This window comes from Trichomycterus rosablanca, chromosome 10 (genome assembly GCF_030014385.1).
Source record: "Trichomycterus rosablanca isolate fTriRos1 chromosome 10, fTriRos1.hap1, whole genome shotgun sequence".
NCBI classification, from domain to species: Eukaryota; Metazoa; Chordata; class Actinopteri; order Siluriformes; family Trichomycteridae; genus Trichomycterus; species Trichomycterus rosablanca.
The window spans coordinates 16116541-16139218 of NC_085997.1; the positions used below are offsets into that span (position 1 = coordinate 16116541).

Below are 22678 nucleotides of genomic sequence, written 5' to 3' on the forward strand. Positions count from 1 at the left end.
TCAACCCACTAATGTGCCCCATATTAAATAAGCTGCCTAATATGTAAATATTGAGTAAACATTGTTAAGTTTCTAATAAATGTCTTAACTTTTTTAACAGGTTTATCCAGCAGGTCAGCCATGCAGCTGTCACTATCCAGCGTTGGTACCGTCAACATATGAATAAGAAAAGAACTGATGAGACTGCAGTCAGACAACTGTTAACTTCCAAAAAGAAGGTACTGGACTGGCTTTTGTGACTCATGTCCTACTCTGATATGTGTTTATGTTTTAATGCTTAACAGTGTACTAGCACCTGATACTAATACTAATAAATAAGGAAATAAATAAAGGGCTTTGGTGAGCTAGGCATCTTTTTTTATGCATTCCCCCCCCCCCCCCCCCCATTTTTATCAATTCATTTATACTGCTGCAGACTTTCACTCCTGACCAAGAATGGCCAAACTAACACATGCCCCCTCTGACACATGTGCAGTAGAGAACCACTTCTTTTCACCTGCACCAGTCGAGTTCATATAGGAATTCATATCACGCATGGAGAGTCACGCACCAATCTCCTTTATCCCCAGACTTTGTGCAGGCCCCACTGAACAGCCAGCAGAGGTCGTAATTGCAGCAGTAATGAGAAATCCCTCCAGGTCGGCCGATAGCAGAGCTGAGATTCGAACTTGCGAATGTGAAATGTCAGCACTGCTGATCTAGCAAGCTAGGCATCTTTTAAGCTGTCTGATGTCACCAGAGAACGAGATGACTAAACTAGTAGCATGTTACGATGCAAAAAATCTTACACTTTTATGTCACTGCTTTGACCAAAACTGCCTTAGTGATTCATGTGTACATAGTACAAGCAAGATCATGTAATTGTTTGGCTCAAACAGGAACGGGAGCGACAACAGCAGGGAGAAAATGCTGTGAAATCACAGAAGAAGAAAGAGGAGGATAGAAAACGGATCAGGGAGGAGAAGGCTCGACTGGCCCGACTCGCTGCTATCCAGGTAACTTTGACGGCTGCCACAGAAACACTTGCTTACTGATGTTTTTACATTGAGTTTGGTGTGTTTAAAAACAATATTAAACACAAACAATGGTCTGATGTTCGCTTGATGTGATCAGTGTTGCAGTCGTTTGCGAAAGCTATGCAGTTTTGGGGTTCAATAGCTAAATAACAAAGTTGACTTCTGTTTTAACTTTTAAGGAGTAGGGCACCATATGTATGCATTTGGGGCTTGGTGTAGTCTAATTCAAATTTTTCTAGATGTTTTTCCTCAGAATAAGACACTATTGTCGAAGAGACTCTTATTTTCAGAGTTTTTTCAGGATTTATATTTTTATATAGAAGGGAACCATCATTTTGCCATTTTTAGTGGAAAGTGTTCTATAAAGTCAAAGCTTTTAAAAATACTTGTTAGCCAGGCAGGAGTAAGAGAGGAAGGCTATGTAGTTGGTGTGACAGAGGCAAATGTTCAGGACAGCGCATTATTATTTATCATTGCACCTGCATTTTACCATCACCCCGGACTGCACACTGGACTGTTGTAATTATTTATCATTAGCATCTGCACTTTACACAACCGTCATACATATATATGTATAGTTATTTTTCACCATCCTTATATAGTTACAGCTGTATAGTTATTATTTACACATCTTTATTACTATTAATGTTATTACTAATATATACCTAACTGATCTTTATTATTATTACTATTATTATTATAATACATTCCCATTTTTATTCATATGCTTATTGTTATTATAGCTATTATGTATATAGTACTACGTACCTAGATATAATTCCATATATGTAAATAGCTATAGTATAACTTTATATTCATATTAATCATAGACATATGTTTACTGATATTCTCTGGTTTTTTGCACAATGCTACTATTTGCACTTCTGGTAGATGCTAACTACATTTCGTTGCCTTGTGCCTGTACTGAGCAATGACAATAAAGTTGAATATATCTATCTATCTACCTATCTGTCTATTATCCACTGTAGCAACCTCTAACAGGAAGCAGCTGAAATAAAATAAAAACAAGAAAATAATAATAAGGGTATACTCGTACCTTTTTTGGGTTTGTGACAGGAACTCCAGCAGAAGAGGGCTCAGCGAGCTGCAGAGGTGCAGCAGACAGCAGAGGAGGAAATGGACGCTTTGAAGCGTTCTGGGAAAGTAGGGCGTAAGAAACACACCCAGAGCTTACCAACATCTCCTACAGCTCCTAAGACCCAGAACACAGGTAGTCAGCTGGAGTATATATCCCTTAAATAAAGACAGGCACTTTTCAACACAAGGGGATTAGTAAGTGTTTCACAGAAAATGAATGTTTGTGTACAGACTCCAATGTGAATTTGGTGGATGAGCTGGAGGAGGTACCGAACCTGAGGGCAGCATCACCTGTAGTGTCTACACGAAGAGACTCGCAGTGTTCACAGGTATTTAATACATTTTAAAGCAAATAGGATTTTTCCTGTGACTAGAATGAACCAAACAGCAGAGGGCACTGCTCATACTAATTCAATTGTACTGTGTATATTAAAACTACCTTGCACAACTCTTACTCGTGATTTGCAGATTCGCTTTATTTGCCCTATACCCACTTATAATGGGTATTATTGTTTTAATGTATTTTTTCAAAATAAACATGTTAATTAAAATTGTCTCTTTTGTCCAGGAGATTCTACAAAGATCAGTGAGTGTAGAGGAACAGAGACAAGGAGCATCGTCGAGCAGAGCTCAGTCTAAAACCACACTCAACGACCTACTGGACTCCCTTAAACTTCTAGAGGAGGAACCAGAGAGACTCTCAGAAGCCAAGAGCTACAGAAAGGAGAGATACGCCTGGATTGATGAGGTGAGGTCTATCCACAAGCAGTTTTTTTATTCAAGTATAGACAAGCTGCCAATATATGTCATTCCAGGAAACCCAATGCAATGTTGTCCAGCATTCTTGCTGCAAAGGTTTTTGGGAATTATTTTATAAATATAAAGCCCTTGAACCATGAATGTGAATTTGGGAGGCAGGGGAAGGGGGGTTGGGACGAGCATTGTTACTTAGGCAGTATCACAAGTGATGGAGCGCTGTTGTACTGATAAATTAGCATTCTAGGATCATGACTTCTTTTGCACAACAATTTTGGGTCTACACCTTACCTCAGGATGGCTACTTTCTACCATGTGCTTTAACTGTATGTTTTTATTTATTGTGCAGCCTGAAAAATAAGGGACTTTTTTATAGTCTTTTGACAATTATAGTTTAATTTAAAAGTTATTTGTATGCCTCTTGTCCAGTCAGATTACTAGGTCAAAATGAACTAAAAATAAACACCCAGTAATACACAGACTTCAAACTAACTGCAAACCATTAATGACCCAACCTTTTCTTTTTCAGGATGGAGGGTCCATCTCTTTAACCACAGATAATGTGGAGCGGCACGGTCAGCTTAGCCAGAGTCCTGCCTTTATAGATGGGGGCGCTTTGCTGTCTGAGGCCAAGCTGCAGAGCATAATGAGCTTTTTGGATGAGATGGAGAAGTCAGAGCAGGAGAGACCACGCTCAGTTACCTCTGGATCACACAGAGAGGTACTGCTACTTCTTATTTGTACTACTACTGATTATAGAGCAGCGCGGTGAGGCAGCAGGTAGTAAAGGTTGTAAATCATGCCACCTTTTACTGTCTGTGAAGAGATTGTTTAGTTCTTCCAGTGTCAGCGTGGGTCTTCTCTGTGTTACCTGTCACTGCCTACACTATACATTAGAAGGATAGGCTACTCTAGGCTAGGCTGCCCCTAGGTTTGAGTGGCAAATAGGTTAAAGCTCTGTCCATTTGTATTCTTGCCATACAGTAAGTGTTCTGTTTTCCTAATTAGAATTAAGCAGTCAATAAGATGCCTTACTAAGACATTTCTAAAGTTCTGTGTTGGATTGTCTCCCTGTCCAGGGTATTCCTGCCTTATGCCCATTGTTACCTGGTGGAACCAGACTTGCTGAACCCTGACCAGGATAAAGCTATTAATAAAAATAATAAAATAATAAAAAAGAATTGTATCGGTCTGGGCGCCCTCTAGCGGGCACAATTGGCATTGCTTGCAGCAGACAAAATTGGCCATAAAAGACCAGACTAATAAGTGAGTGGGGTCTTTAAGGGCTGTGTAAGGAACCTGGTTAGCAGCCCGAGGTGCCTGTGCAGAAGTGAAGGAGCATGGCAATCGTTGTGTGTCTATCTGTGCGCGATATCCGTCCTTATGTGTGTATCAACCGAGGCACGGGCGAAAAAGTAGGGGTTGAGGGACGCATGCCCTCCTCGGACGCAATCGGGATCCCGAATCCCCAGCAGTGGAAGACTCATTGGCTACGCTGAACTGGGGGAAAAAGAGAGAAAATGCATAATAAATAGGAAAAATAAATATATATTAAAAAAAAATTTAAGTTAGTTTGATTTGTCATGTTAATATAGGTGCTGCTGTCCGAGGAGGAGCTGGCTACTGTGGATCAGGCTTCTGCTACTGCTGCTGAGGTCACTAATTCCATGATGAGACTCAAACTGGAGCTTGGCGAGAAGAAGCGCACTGTCAACATGCTACAGACAGCATTGGTAACACTACACACAGAATAATACACACACAGCACATGTATTATCAGCACTTCACATCTCATTTTCCATGCATTATATGAAATCCTATTACCACATTAAAACGTAGTATTATGAACTGCAGGCTCAGCAGAGAGAACTAACGCTTCATCATGTGAAGGAAACTGAAAAGGAGCTCAATCACAACTTGCAGCTGCAAAAACAGCAATATGAGGCCACGATCCAAAGACACCTGGCTTTTATAGATCAGGTAAGTGTACAACTAGCCATAGTCTTTTCACATAGTGCTTGTTTATTGCATAGAAATCCTCTTTCGGGATGGCAATAACTCCAGGCACTCTGATTTTCTCACACCATTTTAAAACATGAAGATGCAGGTGGTGTAGTGGTCTAACACGCTAACCCACCACTGCTGAGATTTCTAGCACTTGTTCGAGTTTCAGCTCTGCTATCGGCTGGCCCACACAGCACAGACGTGATCGGCTATGTCTGATGGTGGGTGGGCCAGGGAAATTTCTCAATTTCTCAAAAATTATCAACCAGGGACCGGTTGATACAGGCTGCACAGATACAATAACATTCGCAGCATTTTTATCAAAAGTGGCTTATTGAGGGTTAAGGGCTCTGCTCAAGGGCCCAACAGTGGCAACTTGGTGATGGTGGGACTTGAACCGGCAACCTTATGATTACTAGTCCAGTACCCTTACAACTGAGCTACTACTACCCTACTTGTCTGGGTAATAATCTAGATCAGTTTGTGATGCAGTTGGCTACTACACATCGTTTAGGAGGGGGCATGTGTTAGTACAGCCCTTCTTGTTCAGGGTAGGGGTCTGCGCCAGTAAACTAATTATACAACAGGGTAATTGGATATGACTAAATTAAAAGAAAAAGGGGAAAAAATGCATAAACAGAATAAACATAATTTTATATTATGGTTTTGCCTAATACATGGACTCTGTCATGTTCATAAACAATGGACATGCTTAGCTCTTTCCTAAAAGAACATTATCATGCTTCTAAAATTTGAAATAGTGATGTTTTTTTTATTTAATAGGCACAAACTCCCACAGACACACTCCAAAAGAGTGGAAACTGTTGGAGTTGCAAATAGCCACTTTTTAAAATAATGCTCGTGGTTTTGAAATACAATGGTGTTAACAATACTTTTGGCCAAATAGTGTGGACATTAATTAATTAATTGTTTTTAAGACTATGCCTAGTTCTTTTTTATTATTTTAAATAATTTTCAAACCCCTAACAGGACACCAGACTATCACAGGGCCTCGGCAACCTCCTTCCTTAGACATAGCCAATCTTGTCTGTATGTAGAAGCTTGACTGGTCAGTAGCACCAATGGGGATTCAAACCCTGGATCCTTGAGTTAGTGGGCCAGCGTATTTTACTGCTGCGCCACCTGACCACCAATGTCACACAACCAGTTTGACACGTGCTATCTTCTGCCTGCAGCTGATCGATGATAAAAAGGCCCTGAGTGAGCGCTGTGAGGGAGTGGTGGCTGAGCTCAAACAAGTGGATCAGAAATACATGAAAAAGATCAACCAGATGCAGGAGCAGCATGAACTGGTGAGTTACACCCAAAATGAAATCAGTTAACTGCTTACAACCTTTTACAACATTTTCTGAGCGACCAGCGTCACGTGTGTTTTACCTGTGTTAACATGATTCTGACACAAGGTGGCTTACTTGTGCTGTGTCCAAGCATTTCCAAGCAAAACATGAGGGCTGTTGTGCTAATTTGGCTGTGTTGTCTATAATGTCAGACATCAGTGTGCAGTTACTTTCCCCCTCACTGTTGATCTCTGATGATTATTAATTTTACATTAAATGTTATATATGTAGGTGTGTGTGTGTGGGAGTGAGTAGAAAGTATGTGCTTGCTTGTAGCATTGCTTTTGCTTCCTTTAACTGTGTTCTCTCTTCCTTTCTGCCTGCGCTTTCTCTGCCTCTCTGTTTATGTTCTTCTGGCTGTAGGTGTGGCAAATTCTGGGTCCCATGTGTGAGGTAATGCTTGTGTTTTCATTTCTAACCTCTGCTTTTAGTCATTCTTCCATCACTTTTCTGCTCCACATTAAGTTTTAACATGCTCAGGCGCTTCATTTTCATTTATCTTTAGCAAATCCTTTATCTCGATGTGCACTCAGTGGGTCCAGCGAAAAAAAATGTCAGATCCATGGTTTGATATCAGGTGCTATCAGGCAGTCGGGCAGCTTCTAAAAAAATTCATTATTAATGTCTTTGGGTGGGGTCTGGGGTTGGCTGAATGGCATAGTCAAATAATAAAAATAAAATATTTTAAATAAAAGAATGTGAGGCCGCTCAGGTGGCGCAGCGGTAAAACACACGCTAGAACACCAGAGCTGGGATCTCGAATACATCGTATCGAGTCTCAGCTCCGCCTGCCGGCTGGGCTGACCAACCGCGTGAACAATGATTGGCCTGTTGTTCATATAGAGCAGGGGTGTCAAACTCATTTTCACAGAGGGCCACATTAACATTATTGTGGCCCTCAAAGGGCCGATTGTAACGTATCCTGCTGTGATTGCAGTCTGTTGTTTTTCTTGGAGGCTAAATTCTGCATTTATATTGTCCTCCTTTACCACAGACACAGCCTCATAATACAAGAGACGCACCGGTTTTTCTTCCTGAAGCACAAACTTGTTTTCATTTTCATTAAATTTCCTCCTTCTGCTTAATTTTCTTACTTATCTTCTTCTACATTTTAGTTCTACAATATGTGTAAATATTTCTTAACATCATCTACTGGCGGGATGCGGTCACTTTGCAGGTCACAAAATCAGCATGCATTTTGAGAGATGCAGTTAATGTAGGATTTTACAGTGTATTTTAAGACAATCGTTCTGCCCTCACTAATAGTTTATCCCCCTTGCTCAGCTAGACAGACAGACAGACAGACAGACAGCTCCCTTCAGAATACAGTCGGTTTTATTTGCTTGCCAGCTGTGTGATACACTGTGTGCACCAGAATGAAGTAAAAATACAAACAATAAAAACAAAAAAGAACTTAAAACAGTAACAGCACACAGCTGTAGTCAAGTGTTACATCTGGTACAATATGAGATTTAACCAAACGTAAAATAGCGCTAACGAGTTAGCATTTTGTGTAAAGATACTAATTGCTATAGTAACGGTAACAATTGTATTTAATTACGGTAAATTTGTAACTAAAACGCTGTGATATACTCACTAAACATTTACAAACAACTGAGAATATAAACGCCACTACTTACAGACAATGCTTTGGTATTATACTGCAAGATAATTATTTGTATTTATTATTATTGTTTACATTACTATCCGCGTTCTTTTGCCGTAAAAGTCACATGGCTTCTCAGCGAAGGTCAAAGTTAGTTACCATGACTACGATGTCACCGGTTGCACTTAAAGGCACAGGTGTCCCATTAAATTATAAGTACATCTCTGTAACGACTCGAACCATCACAACAATCTCTTAAGCTCTCGCGGGCCACATAAAATGACGTGGCGGGCCGGATATGGCCCGCGGGCCGTGAGTTTGACACCCCTGATATAGAGGGTGGGATATTAAGCCAAATAGGGACTCTCTCATAACTAATGCAACTGCGACCTCTGCTGGCTGATTGATGGCGCCTGCACAGAGACTGGGAAAAGAGTGCATTGATCAGGGTGTGTCTCTCCGTACACAGTGCTAATCCGTAATGCACTCGTCAAAGTGTAGGTGACAAAATGCATACGGCTGCTGCCCAAGTGTCAAGGGGGCATGGGTTGGCTTTGTTTTCCTCAATCAGAACAGGTATCTTCTTGTAATTGTGGATGTTTTTATGTTAAATGTTTTTTTTGTTTTTTTGTTTTTTGCATAATAAAGCAACTCTCAGGTTATTTTAGATTATTATAATTTTAAAATGTATACATGTATAGAAATGTTTTTTTGCTCTGGAAAATACCACATTTTGTGTAGAGACATTTGTTGTAAAACATCTACATCTATACTTACAAATTAATGCAAGAATGACATTTGGGCTCAGAAAGTATTCACATCCTTTGACATTTTGCACACTTTGTGTTGTGGATTTTTTATTTTATTTATATGTTTTTTTATCCATCAATCTACAAACTATAAGTAAAAACATTCTTAGAAAATGACCTCATTCTTCATGGCAAATGTCTATAAATTGCCATCTTCAGGCCTTTTCACAGACGTTCATTAGGGTTTAAGCATGGGCTTTGGCCGGGCCATTCAAGGACATCCAAAATCTTTCCCTGAAGCCACCAGTATTGTTTTGGGTCAATGGTTCGGGTCATTGTCATGTTGAAAGATGAACAGTTGCCCATGAATAAGTTTGTGTATGCCCTGGAAGAGTTCAAAGATGTGTCTGTATTTGGCTGCATTTATATGTCTCTCAGTATATACCAGTCTCCCTGTTCCTCCCAGTGAGAATCACCCTCATAGCATAATCCTGCCATCATCATGTTTTATCATAGGAACAGTGTTAGCCTGGTCATTTGCAGTGCCTCTACAGCAGAAACTTTTTTAAAGAAAATATCTGCTAAATGCTGTGAATGACAAAATCCAGCAAACAAAAATCTTCATGTAATCCCTGTCCCCAGTCATGTTAGCCTCATACAGCTTTTTTATTTTAACTTTAGGAAATTAAAAAGCTAAAGGAGTTGATGAGTGCCACCGAAAAGATCCGCAGAGAAAAATGGATTGATGAGAAAACCAAGAAGATCAAGGAGATCACTGTTAAAGGTGAGCGGACAAGAAGCTTCTCTTTTTACAGTCTTCACTCACCTGGACTGTCAAATGAAGATAAACAGTGCAGGCAGAAATGGCGCCCATATGAACAATGTGTTCTTTTTCTGTCAGTGTTTCAACAAAACATTTTTTGGCACCCCTAGTGTAGCTACATATAGCTTTTTTGCCACTGTGTACAAAATGTCTGTCTAATAGGTAGTGTGATAATCTGAAACACAGAAGTGTAATAAATGCAAACAGAAGAAATAGGGAGTAAACACAAAATGCTTTATTCATTAAAAGAAAATGCTATGTAGTCCTTCTTGACCCCAAATTATAATGTCAGCTGGATTCAGTGTCACTTGCCACACCCAGGTTTGAATTCTGCCAAACCTGTTAAATCTAAATGTCACCTAAATAAAACCTGACTGGCAATGTAACACAGGCTAGATCAGGGGTTTTCAACCTTTTTGGACATGCGCCCCCCTTCGTGTGCCAACCGCGAACTTGCGCCCCCCCCAAGCCGATTCTATGAGCACATTATATAAATTCGTGGTTCACTTTGGTAAATCGTAAACGGTTCTTGCTTTTCATGTAGATAAGAGCAGAAAACGTTACTTCACAGAGCCACAGACAGAGCGAGTCTGAGTCGGTTACCGCTCTGTGGTAATATCAGTTTAATTAAGCCTGAGCTTTTTAATGTAAGCGAGTCACAAAATGTTCGGTAGTATCTGGTGTTTATTTAAAACCGCAACATTCATTAATAACAGTAAAAACAGAGAGCCGTCTGAGAAGAGAAACTTACGCTGCGCTTAAAATGAATCGACTCCTGAATCACTTATATCGCTACTGTGAACAGAGCCTCTCTCTTAAAGACACACACACGTTTTATCTAAAAACGGTTTATCTTCACTGTTAGCCCTATTTTTAAGGTTTTTTTCAAACTGAACTAAATAACATTAAACGTGCGTGTGTGCGTGGTCAGTGAGACTAATCAAATATGTGGGTGAAAAATGAATTGCTTTAGTTTTAGAAGTAAAAAAAAAATCTCATAAGGTCACTCGTGCCCCCCCAGACAAGTACAGGTTGAAAACCCCTGGGCTAGGTGGTCTCAAAAAGCTGCACATGATGCCAGATTTTAAAGAAATTCAAATACAAATGCAAAACAAATCCATTGACATACAGTGTATCACAAAAGTGAGTACACCCCTCACATTTCTGCAAATATTTTATTATATCTTTTCATGGGACAACACTATAGACATGAAACTTGGATATAACTTAGAGTAGTCAGTGTACAGCTTGTATAGCAGTGTAGATTTACTGTCTTCTGAAAATAACTCAACACACAGCCATTAATGTCTAAATAGCTGGCAACATAAGTGAGTACACCCCACAGTGAACATGTCCAAATTGTGCCCAAATGTGTCGTTGTCCCTCCCTGGTGTCATGTGTCAAGGTCCCAGATGTAAATGGGGAGCAGGGCTGTTAAATTTGGTGTTTTGGGTACAATTCTCTCATACTGGCCACTGGATATTCAACATGGCACCTCATGGCAAAGAACTCTCTGAGGATGTGAGAAATAGAATTGTTGCTCTCCACAAAGATGGCCTGGGCTATAAGAAGATTGCTAACACCCTGAAACTGAGCTACAGCATGGTGGCCAAGGTCATACAGCGGTTTTCCAGGACAGGTTCCACTCGGAACAGGCTTCGCCAGGGTCGACCAAAGAAGTTGAGTCCACGTGTTCGGCGTCATATCCAGAGGTTGGCTTTAAAAAATAGACACATGAGTGCTGCCAGCATTGCTGCAGAGGTTGAAGACGTGGGAGGTCAGCCTGTCAGTGCTCAGACCATACGCCGCACACTGCATCAACTCGGTCTGCATGGTCGTCATCCCAGAAGGAAGCTGACGCACAAGAAAGCCCGCAAACAGTTTGCTGAAGACAAGCAGTCCAAGAACATGGATTACTGGAATGCCCTGTGGTCTGACGAGACCAAGATAAACTTGTTTGGCTCAGATGGTGTCCAGCATGTGTGGCGGCGCCCTGGTGAGAAGTACAAAGACAACTGTATCTTGCCTACAGTCAAGCATGGTGGTGGTAGCATCATGGTCTTGGGCTGCATGAGTGTTGCTGGCACTGGGGAGCTGCAGTTCATTGAGGGAAACATGAATTCCAACATGTACTGTGACATTCTGAAACAGAGCATGATCCCCTCCCTTCGAAAACTGGGCCTCATGGCAGTTTTCCAACAGGATAACGACCCCAAACACAACCTCCAAGATGACAACTGCCTTGCTGAGGAAGCTGAAGGTAAAGGTGATGGACTAAACCCAATTGAGCACCTGTGGCGCATCCTCAAGTGGAAGGTGGAGGAGTTCAAGGTGTCTAACATCCACCAGCTCCGTGATGTCATCATGGAGGAGTGGAAGAGGATTCCAGTAGCAACCTGTGCAGCTCTGGTGAATTCCATGCCCAGGAGGGTTAAGGCAGTGCTGGATAATAATGGTGGTCACACAAAATATTGACACTTTGGGCACAATTTGGACATGTTCACTGTGGGGTGTACTCACTTATGTTGCCAACCATTTAGACATTAATGGCTGTGTGTTGAGTTATTTTCAGAAGACAGTAAATCTACACTGCTATACAAGCTGTACACTGACTACTCTAAGTTATATCCAAGTTTCATGTCTATAGTGTTGTCCCATGAAAAGATATAATGAAATATTTGCAGAAATGTAAGGGGTGTACTCACTTTTGTGATACACTGTATATAAGTCTGGAAAAGGTTACAAAGCCATTGCTGATGCTCTGGGCTTTCAGGAAACCACAGTGAGAGTCATTATCCACAAATAGAAACAAAAAAAACTTGGAACATTGGTGAACCTTCCCAGGACTGTCGACCTAGAAAAAGTTTAACCAAGAACACATAGACTACTCATCCAGGTCACAAAAGAACCCAGAAAAACATCTAAAGAACTGCAGGCCTTACTTGCCTCACTTAAGGTCAATGTTAATGATTCCATAATTTACCGAAAAAACTAGATGACCCGCAAGACTTTTGGGATAATATTAGATGGATTTTTAAAAATCATGCTTGCTTTATTTATCTTGTGCATGTTCCAGCTTTATTTTCAACTGTACTTTAAGCTGGTATCTGTGTAATTGCAGGTCTGGAGCCAGAAATCCAAAAACTGATCTCTAAGCACAAGCAGGAGCTGAAGAAACTACGGGTGCTGCATGAGGCCGAGCTGTTGCAGGCAGATGAAAGGGCAGCTCAACGTTATATCCGTCAAATCGAGGAGCTCCGGCAGCAGATGGAGAAAGACAAAGATGAACAGTGCCAGAGAGAGAGGGAGCTCGCCAAGCAGAGGTAAACGGGTTTAGTTAAATCTGCTAATATTTTAGGCTTGGTACTGTGATGGCACAGCGGCCTATTATGCAAGTCCACCACCACTGAGATCTGGGTTTAAATCTTAGTAGGGCTACCAGTCGGCCAGGCATCTAAACTGACGTTTGGCTATGTCTGGGGAGGGGGGGTTGACCTGGGATGGAATGGCGCCCACATCGGGGTATTCCTGCTTTGTATCCAGTTCTTGCTGATGGAAACAGACTTGCCACAACCCTGACCCTAATAAAGTGGTTGATAAAAATAGGGCAAATATTGTATAAATTGTCTATATTCTTTTATTATGGGTCAGCAACCATGAAAGTATTAATAGAACGAGGATATGTCACAATATTTGGTCTAAAAGTAATCAAATTATTTTTTTATTAACGTAATCAAATAATAATGCATGGGCGTACCTTGGGTGGTTCCAAGGTTTTGAATGCACCGTTGCCCTATCGGCCGGCGTCTACATACGGAAATAATTAGCTATGTCCGGGGCAAGTGACTAAGGCCCTGCAATGGATTCTCATCCTGTTTGTGTTGCTGCACTGCGCCTAGTAATTCCGGGGAAACCAGGCCTATGGAGACCCTATGAAAATAACAATAAATGCAGTGCTTGAAAGTTCTTGTAATTGAACCTTTGTGAACCTTTGTGTGTGTGTGTGTTAGGTTTGAGAAGCAGTTGCAGGAAGAAGAGAATGCCATACAGCAGCAGAGAAGACGACTCTACAAAGAAGTGGCAGAGGAGAAGGAACGTCTAACGCAACTAGCTGAAAGGTCAGGGTCAAGATTCATACAGGGTTTAAGGGACTGGTCAGATTTGTATTTTTTTTTTTTTTTTTTTTACATCTCATAGTAGCGACTATATTTAATGTAAAGCGGGATGTGTATGTGCACGTTGCAGGCAGCGTGCTGAGCTGGATGAGCTGAGGACTCAGTTGGAGAATAACAGCTCTCTGGCTAATCGAGCACTGAGAGAAGAGATGGAGAAGAGCAGGGAGGAGCAGGAGCGACGGCACCAGGTAAAAAGCTGACAGCTGCATGACACTGAAACTTGCTATTTAAAGGATACGTATAATTACTAAGCATTGCACAAAACCTTGTGAATGATTAAATATAATTCCACAGAAGTGTGGAACTGCACAAAATGAGTTCATTTTCTTTTCTTAGATGTTACATTGTACCTTTGCATTAAAATATATCCATAAGACTTAGAAGGAAGCCGTAAATAGAGGGTTATTCTCTTAGAGATGATTCCTTCTTTTTTTCAATTTGATTCTTTTACCAAAGCTCTTGGTATTAGTCAACATCCACACAAATCGAAACTGACATCCTTACTCTAAACAAGCCGACTCCCTGCAGTCAAGTTATACAGACATGAAAAGCATTATGGTGGTTTGCATTAAAATCAGTCAATACGGCCGCTCAGGTGGCACAGCGGTAAAAACACACGCTGGAACCAGAGCTGGGATCTCGAACTCCCTGGTTCGAAACTCAGCTCTGCCATTCGGCTGGGCTGGGCGGCTACATGAACAACGATTGGCTAGTTGTTCATACAGGGAGGGAATAGCCGGATAGGGACCTCATAATTTATGCAATTACTACCTCTCCTGGCTGATTAATGACGTCTGCACAGAGTTGAGGAATAATGCGATCAGGATGTGGCTCTCCGTACACAGAGCTGATTTGCATATGAATTTGCCTCGTGCAGGTGAAAAGATGCAGTCGGCACTGCACACGTGTGTGTGTGTCAGTTTGCTCTCCTCAGTCGGGGCGGGGGTCAGCACCAGTAGAGAGGAAGCATAACGCAATTGGGTCAAAATTGGATGTGAAATGAATGAATAAATAATAAAAACAAAACAATACTTCACTGTTATTGCACTGAGAATGTAAAAACGTCTTGGTACTTTAGTGCTTGTAGTTGTTTATTAGGTTTATATAATGGGGCAGGTTGTGCCTCCATACAAAAGCTGTAGGTGAAGCCCTGCACCTGCAAGAATTGAAAAAGAACTCAGTTGCTGGATGCTTGACCAAGGTAGAACAATACTGTGGAGTGGCTAACAAGGGTAATTAATACTGTTTTGGAATATAGTTAAAACAAATACTTGGCTTCTTTCTACCATAATGCCATATCACAAATTATTAAAAGCACCATTGTTCATTTACTTTTAAGTGTAGTATGTGGTTTGGGACACAGCAATTTTTGTAAAACAAAAACCCTGAGACAAGAGAATACATAGACATAGTGAACCGGTTTTTCTGGAAACATTGTGTTAACTTTCTTCATTTAACTTTCTTCTTCATCTTAATTTCCTCAGGTGTTATTTTAGTTTTGCTTACACAGCTTAGCTTCTCATAAATAAATTTGCACAGTATGGCCAAACGTGTGGATCCTTTACCATAATTTTAATAGACACACAATTCCAAAACCACGAGTATTAATATAATTAGCAGCCATTACAGCCTTTAGTCAGCTGGGAAGTCTATCTTTGGGACTTAGCAAAGTGTTTGTGAGAGTTTGTGCCCCTTCGGTCTATAGTGCTTTTGTGAGGTCAGGCACTGATGTAATAATTACTGGGAATGTCGTCATGTGTTTGGCCACATAGTTCATTTCTTTGCTGTAGCTGTATTCCAGTTTATGAAAGATTTCTTTGATGTCTGAATAAATACACCACACATGTTTTTCAGCCTTACTGGTTACTTGATCGCACATAATTTTATGCCTGTTGATGTTTTTGATGGTGTGTTTAGGTGGAAATGAAGGCACTTCGAGAACGTCTGGAGATTGAGAAACAGACATGGGAAGAAAACTACATGAAAAAGAGGGTATGTTTGCACGTGTGTGTTTGTGTGTGTGTGCGTATATATATGTGTGTGTGTGTGTTGGATATGGGACAGTAAAATGTCACTCACAAAGGCCACCAGTAAACAGAAATAGAAGTTCAGCTTTAATTTTGCATCTTAAAAATGTTCCCAATCCTCACAGTGATCCAGTTTACTTTATTAGCACTTGAGTAGTCTATTAGAGAGAGAGAGAGGCTTTATTGTCATTTCAGCTATATACAAGTACATATTGAAATGAAACAATGTTCCTCCAGGACCAGGGTGCAACATAGAACAAAAGTGCAAGACAGTACTACCCATTACATTAGTGTGATTACACTAGCCCACCACCTCTGAGGCCTGGGTTCAAATCTCTAAGGACCCGTACCGCCCCACCTGGGGATCAAACCCAGGACCTTCTTGTTGTGAGGCGAGAGTGCTACGCAGTTAGCCACCGTGCCACCAATAGGGATAGCGTAATGGCTTTTCTGGTAAAGTGATTGCCACACAGCAACATGGTTTCTGAGGTTCTGGGTTTGCTCCTTGCTTCAATTCACTGTCTAGTGCAGACAGTATAAAAATTTTAAGAAAGTAATAAATCAGAATCCAGATGCATCATTGTGACACCTTAAATCTTAATATCATTACATAATGAGGTTTCTGAATGCTCCCACTTCTTAATAAAAGAAAGCTTTTTGTACATCTCAAAATATCCTCATAATAATGAGACTTGAGCTGCGTCCGGAATCGCATACTTACAGAGTACATACTAGATTGGAGGAAGTATGCACTACTCGGCCGGTAAAAAAGTACATACTTTCAGTACAAAAGTATGCAGTATGCACACAACACCGCTACGTACTACATGCGCCATCTTGCCAACGTCAGGTGATGACGTACTATCACCATAGTTACAGACTCATTACAAACCCCACTCTCCAAAATTTTGGATATTTATCATGTTTTTGTTATTTATTCGTCTTTAAAATGTTTTATTTTATTTATCTTACTTACACTTGTAAACAGAGGACTCCGTTTTCCGCTATCTTTCTTGTTTCTTATTCCGCTTTGAACGCCTACGCAGCTCCAGTTGCATTATGGGATACATTAGCGGACCGCAAGTGTGCATTGTTTGCATACTCAAACATGGCTGCCCAATAAGTAGGTCATCCGGGTACTTCTCGCATATCTCTTTATTTATACTATGTATTCGGACATACTAACCGCTCTCACGTCCTCATTTCGCGTACTATTGAGTATGGAAGTATGCGATTCCAGACGCAGCTTTAGTCTTTATTATTTGAAAGAGACAAGGTGCATGTGACACTAGCGTGTGTTCTCCACAGTGTGCCAATCTGCATATACAATTTGTGCTCTGATTTGACATACTATTGTAGTAGTACACGGTTTAGAACACAGCTCACTTTAACTGCAGCAATACTTTGAGCTCTGCCTTCAGGAGGTATAGATTGACTTAGAAAATACAAACCGAACTCACTCCCTGTATAATAACTTTCATCCTACCCGCCTTTAATCCAGATTCCCTCAGGCTTCTCCAGACATCTAATCTAGCCTTACAAGACTACCCATTAAGATTTCAACTGCTGGTGTGCTTTCATCCCAAATTACAGCCAGTCCTGTTGTGAAAACACAGTAAGGTTACGGTGACAATGCCGTAATAGTACTGTCTGGTGGAAATTGTTTCTTGGGAAAGGTGATGTGTGGTTAAAAATACTAGCAAGCTAGTATACTACATTGTGAAGTGGTTATCTTTTTAAAAAAATAGTGTGGCTATTTATGGTTGGATGACTTTACTCCAAGTATTTGAATGCAAAGCTACCAAGCTGGCAGATAAAGATAGTGCTGTCTTTTTGATATGACTGTGCCTATTATGCCTCATAAATTTGGTAAGTGACTTCTCAGAGAAAAGACACTTATAAACTTATAAATGTTTATGCACCCCTTTTATCTGTTTTTATTTGGGTGGCACGGTGGCTCAGTGGGTCGCACTGTCGCCTCACAGCAAAAAGGTCCTGGGTTCGATGCCCAGGTGGGGAGGTCCAGGTCCTTTCTGTGTGGAGTTTGCATGTTCTCCCCATGTCTGCGTGGGTTTACTCCAGGAGCTCCAGTTTAGCCCCCACAGTCCAAAAACATGCAAGGGAGGTGAATTGGAGATACAAAATTGTCCAGGACTGTGTTTGACATTAAACTTGTGAACTAATGAATTTTGTGTAATGAGTAACTACCGTTTCTGTCATGAATGTAACCAAAGTAAAACAGGACATTAAAATCATGGACATAAAAAACAGGACATAAAAACTTTGTCATGCTATGCAACAGTTAGTTTCAACCTTAAGATCAGATTGGTTAAAAAGCATCCTAACTGTGCTGATATTTGTGCTAACTGTATCACAAAACTGTATCACTCTGCTGGCACGATGCCAAGTAACAACAAGCTTTATGCACACAAATTGTGTAAAGGCAACTGATGCTGTTGCATAGCATTAACTGTGTAGACATTATGCAGTATGTAGCTGTTGAAAGAAAGTTCTGTATTATTAGCGGTTCGTTTATATTTGTCTTTTCCTGTGAAATTTTCATGGTTAATGAATTTCTCATAAATACAGGAAATGTGGCTGCTAACCCGAGAACGAGAACTGAAAGAAGAGGTGCGAAGGGGTAGGGACAAAGAGATCGAGCTAGCTATTCAAAAGCTTGAAAAGGAAACCAGCAGCACTAGAGAAGAGTGTGAGAGAGCTGCTGAAAACCGGTGTGTATTTGTCAGCAAGTGTGTTCTCATTCATTTACTAGCATTTTCTACTGGTGTGCTAACCCTAACCAACCCTACCCTTACCAAGAACAGCAAGGCCCTCCACCCCTGATAGGGAGATAACATGTAAAGATAACTAAACTTCATGTAAAACATCACTGCACAGAAAGATAGTGGACTAAATAAGTGCTGACATCTTAAGCTTGCGAGTTTAAACCTCAGGTCGGCTAAATGTAGCCAGGCGCCTACACGATAAGTGATTGGCTAGTCTGAGGGAGGGAGGGCTGTAAGGATTCCTCATAACTGTGCCAATTACAACCTCTGCTGGCTGATCAGTGGCACTCACACAGTGAGTGGGTGACTCTCTGTGTGCGCCACAGATCCCCATATTAACCCGCCTTGTAGACAGATAGATAGATGTTTATATACTAAATATTAGGGCTGGGTGATGTAACTAAAAAACTCATATATCGATATGCTGAAGTGGCGATATACAGTACGATATGATAAAAAAAACTCAACAATGTATAACCTCCTCACTCCTAATGTCCAGTATACTGGACATTTTTTTTCTGGGTTTTATAACTCAACAGGAAGTTTTACTTTGTTACACTCACTTTTAGACACTCCAACACAACTCTGTCTTTCTACTGGTTGGTCAAAGACATTGAGAATTTTTTTTAAGCTTCTTGAAAAAAGACCCGAAGATGGCAGCTGTTGAGAAAGACGCTTGTTGCCTCCGTGACCGAACAAAACATACGTTTTTATCTATTAATGTGCACATATAACCAAAGTGTTTTAGAAATGATGTATTTTTAGAAGGTTTTTGTAATGATTGGTAACAATATAAGCGATGAATATGTATTTACACATACTTAAATTTCGAGCAAATGTTTTATGTCCAGCCAGCTGGACATTTGGATTTAACGTATTGAATGTTGTTTAGTTTGTCATGCTAACTATGAATTAGAAGATGTGCATCAGTATTACTTTTTGCATTTTTCGTGCTGTACATATCTTTTTCGTGTATGTTAAGGGCTGACAGTAGATGAGGTGCTTAAATTACTAGATGATAGTAATAGACTGCAGTGTTGAGAGTAGTGGGATGAATATCAACAGGATAGTGATAGGGAGTCAAGTGATTCTAAGCCAAGATGTTAGATGCAGTGGGGCAGAGCACTTGCCAGTGGTGGGTAGTGATAGCACCAGCTTTCAGAGGTGCAGAAACCCTGGCTGCACCAAAAAATCAAGCATAAGATGTTTAAAATGTAATGTATTTCTTTGCATTCAAGTTGAACGAAACTGCTTTTATGAGTTCCACACAAGGTCCCGTTAAAAAAAGAAAAGAAAAACTCAAAGCTGAAATGCAAAAGGTTTTGATTTGAATAATTTAGATATCATTTATTTTCAAAATATTTATATTGAAAGATAGATATGTGGATAATTTAAAATTTAAAATTAATATTCACAAACTGAATATTCTGTTTTATGTTTTAGTAATGTTCCTTGTTTTTATCTATAAAAGGAAAGTTTGTTTATAAGAAAAGGGGAAATGAACAAAGCTAAATGTTTTAATTAAAAAGTTTGAGTTTTCATTTTTAAGGTTTGAGTTTTTAAAATTAAAAGTTTTAAATTAAATATTTAAAATATTCATATAAATAATTAAAATGTAAATTTTAACTTCTGTATAAACTAGTATATGCTTTTTAATATTATAAACATGTATTACATTATGCCATAAATGTACAATACTTGATATGTCACATGTTATAATGGTAATAATAATATGTAAATTTTTTCAGAATCTTGCACATTTCATGCTCTTAATTCCAAATGTCCAGTATACTGGACACTAAATAACTAACAGTCCCCAAGCAAAATTTCTTTTTTTTTTTGTATAATGTCATTTAAAAGGCTGAAATGAACAAGTGTTGTTACAGTATCAGTTAAAGTATCAGTATTTATTTGTAACACTAAAAGGGGCATGCTGTATTATGCTGTACTTATTAAACAGTATTTGTACATTATATATAAATAATAATAATAATAAGCATAAGACAACTGCACACCCAACATACAGCTTGTAACTAAAGTAAGATCGGTTGCTTCCAACATCAAATCAGTTTGTACATAAATAAAGATATCAAAAACAGTGTGCAATAGAAGATGGAGGGTCATGTGCAGTCATTTTTAATTAGATCTTCACTACTGGTTTCATTTTCCTCTATTGCTGACTTCAACACAGAAAATGTTGAGCCATGTGTTAGTGAAGGAAAAGGCTGTAGCAGTAAGAGACCATGTGAGTGTGCATGATGAACGCTGTGTGTGTATGTGCAAGAAAGAGTGTTCCTGTTTCATATCTTCTTGAGGTCATTGTGGTCAAGTTGGTCACAATTTCATGTTTTACCACCGCTTGATTCTGGTCAGGGTTGTTGTGGGTCTGGCTTTTTTTAGAATTACTGGATGCAATAATGTAACATCAAATTGTGTGCACTTTTAATGTGCACTTCATAGTCCTTAGTTTTGGAGTGCAGACCTCATAAATAACCCCTTTATTAATAATTAACCCCTTTAATGCCTTAAAGAAGAACTTCAGCCTAAACTTTAAATGTTTTTTTATTATTATTTGGACCTTTGAGATGGATAAAATCTGATAAAGAGGCAAAGACCTTAATCCTGACTAGTTTCTGTTATTTTGGCCAACTACAAACCTATTTATTAACTGATTATTAACAGTTCAGTTCTATATGTGTGTTTAGTGTAAAGCGTGTAAGGGAAAAGTACGAGGCAGAGCTTCAGGAGCTGGAGCACTCAGAACAGGCGGCGGTGGAGAAACAGCAAGAGATGAAAAAGAGACTAACCGAGATGGAAGGAGAGCTTTTCCGTCTGCAGGCTGTCCTCTCACAGAAGGAGCAACAGATCACAGATATCACACAGGTACACAAAAATGTCTTCCTTAAAAGTGGTATTCAAAATTGAACAGAGCTACTGAGAAGGTTCTTTGTTACACCTTCATGCTGGACTTAAATCAGTTTAGGGCACAGTTTCTGTGGATGAAAGTGTTTTTTGTATGTATGCAACTACTGAAGGGAAAATAGTGATGTGTTGGGCACCAACAAGCCACCAAAACAGCATTGATGTCCCATAGCCTAGATTTTATAAGTCTCTGAAACCAAAACTGATGTCACAGAACACCATTCTTCTAAAAGATTGTGCCTGATTTGCTATTTTGATGATGGTGGTTACCAGTGCATAATGGTCTTTATTGCCTTTATGTGTTCAGCTGTCACTTTATATACAGGGTGATATACAGAGGATTTTGTGTGATTTGGCTTGTAAAGCATTTTGTACACATCTCATGACCTGACTTTTTATGTGGCATTTGTAACCTGATTTTTGACTTGTATGTTTAACTTTATGGCAGCAAATATAGCACCGACAAAAGGAACTAACTACACTGTTCATGAACTGTAGAGGAAAGGTTTTACCTAACATCACAGCAGTCACAGTTTACAAAACCGTATCTAGCTAACAAAGCATGACTACGGTTTGTCATGGACATTGGGTGTGTTTCACGTTTCAGACAACCTACACTGACTACATAAAAAAACCTTTGTTATATAAAAATTAAGTCAGTGTTTTGGCCCTATTCTAACTGAAGTTCTAATGCCATGTCATGTCACTACTCCTGTATTAAAAGTCCCCAAAATTTGCATAGGCACATGAATGACCATCCCTATCATTCTGTAATTAAAAAATACACCACATACACCATTACTTCCCTCAGGAAAACTAAAACAGCTTTGTGTATCATGCAAACACAGTCATATAATTCATAAACTAATAAATGGTTTACATAGGCCAAGTGCTCTTTTTTTCACACACTCATGTCTTTCTTGTGCAAACTTATGCATTTTTCTCTAAATGTCCAAATAAAACAATCTACCCATATATACAAATGAACTAACTTACTATAGCTCTAGTGTACTCACAACCTGACCAATAAGCAGAGTGAAAATCTCATTAATTGGACACTAGCAAACCAACTGTAGGTGAAAATGCCTTACTTTCTGTGATTGGATGATTGGAAGACATACTACTTTATCTTTAAAGCTGCTTTGAGTCAATGTTGATCGTAAAAACTAAAAGTGCAATACAGATAAATGGATAAATAAATACAGATAACTAAGAAAGATTTATGGTGTTTTTTTTTCTCGAAAATATGACCAAATCTGCCAGAAATATACAACCTAGCTTAGAAATAGGCAACTCACCGCTCAGGTGGCGCAGCAGTAAAACACACTAGCACACCAGAGCTGACATTTCGAACTCAT

The 22678-nt window shown here is 39.7% G+C and overlaps 1 protein-coding gene across 3 annotated transcripts in view; it reads left to right on the forward strand.

The window, feature by feature from the left end:
- Positions 1–22678, forward strand: part of cep131 (centrosomal protein 131) — a 38839-nt gene that overhangs the window by 9751 nt on the left and 6410 nt on the right. Inside the window, exons 8-23 of one of the 3 annotated variants that reach the window (XM_063002880.1) lie at positions 101–218; positions 879–995; positions 2094–2247; positions 2346–2443; positions 2683–2862; positions 3400–3591; positions 4466–4603; positions 4710–4850; positions 6071–6187; positions 9269–9371; positions 12532–12733; positions 13421–13528; positions 13656–13773; positions 15503–15577; positions 18202–18344; positions 21104–21281. In XM_063002880.1, coding sequence (XP_062858950.1) covers positions 101–218; positions 879–995; positions 2094–2247; positions 2346–2443; positions 2683–2862; positions 3400–3591; positions 4466–4603; positions 4710–4850; positions 6071–6187; positions 9269–9371; positions 12532–12733; positions 13421–13528; positions 13656–13773; positions 15503–15577; positions 18202–18344; positions 21104–21281 — 2182 coding nt within the window. The remainder of the gene's footprint in view (positions 1–100; positions 219–878; positions 996–2093; positions 2248–2345; positions 2444–2682; positions 2863–3399; positions 3592–4465; positions 4604–4709; positions 4851–6070; positions 6188–9268; positions 9372–12531; positions 12734–13420; positions 13529–13655; positions 13774–15502; positions 15578–18201; positions 18345–21103; positions 21282–22678) is intronic. The other 2 variants (XM_063002882.1, XM_063002881.1) reach the window with 2 other exon arrangements.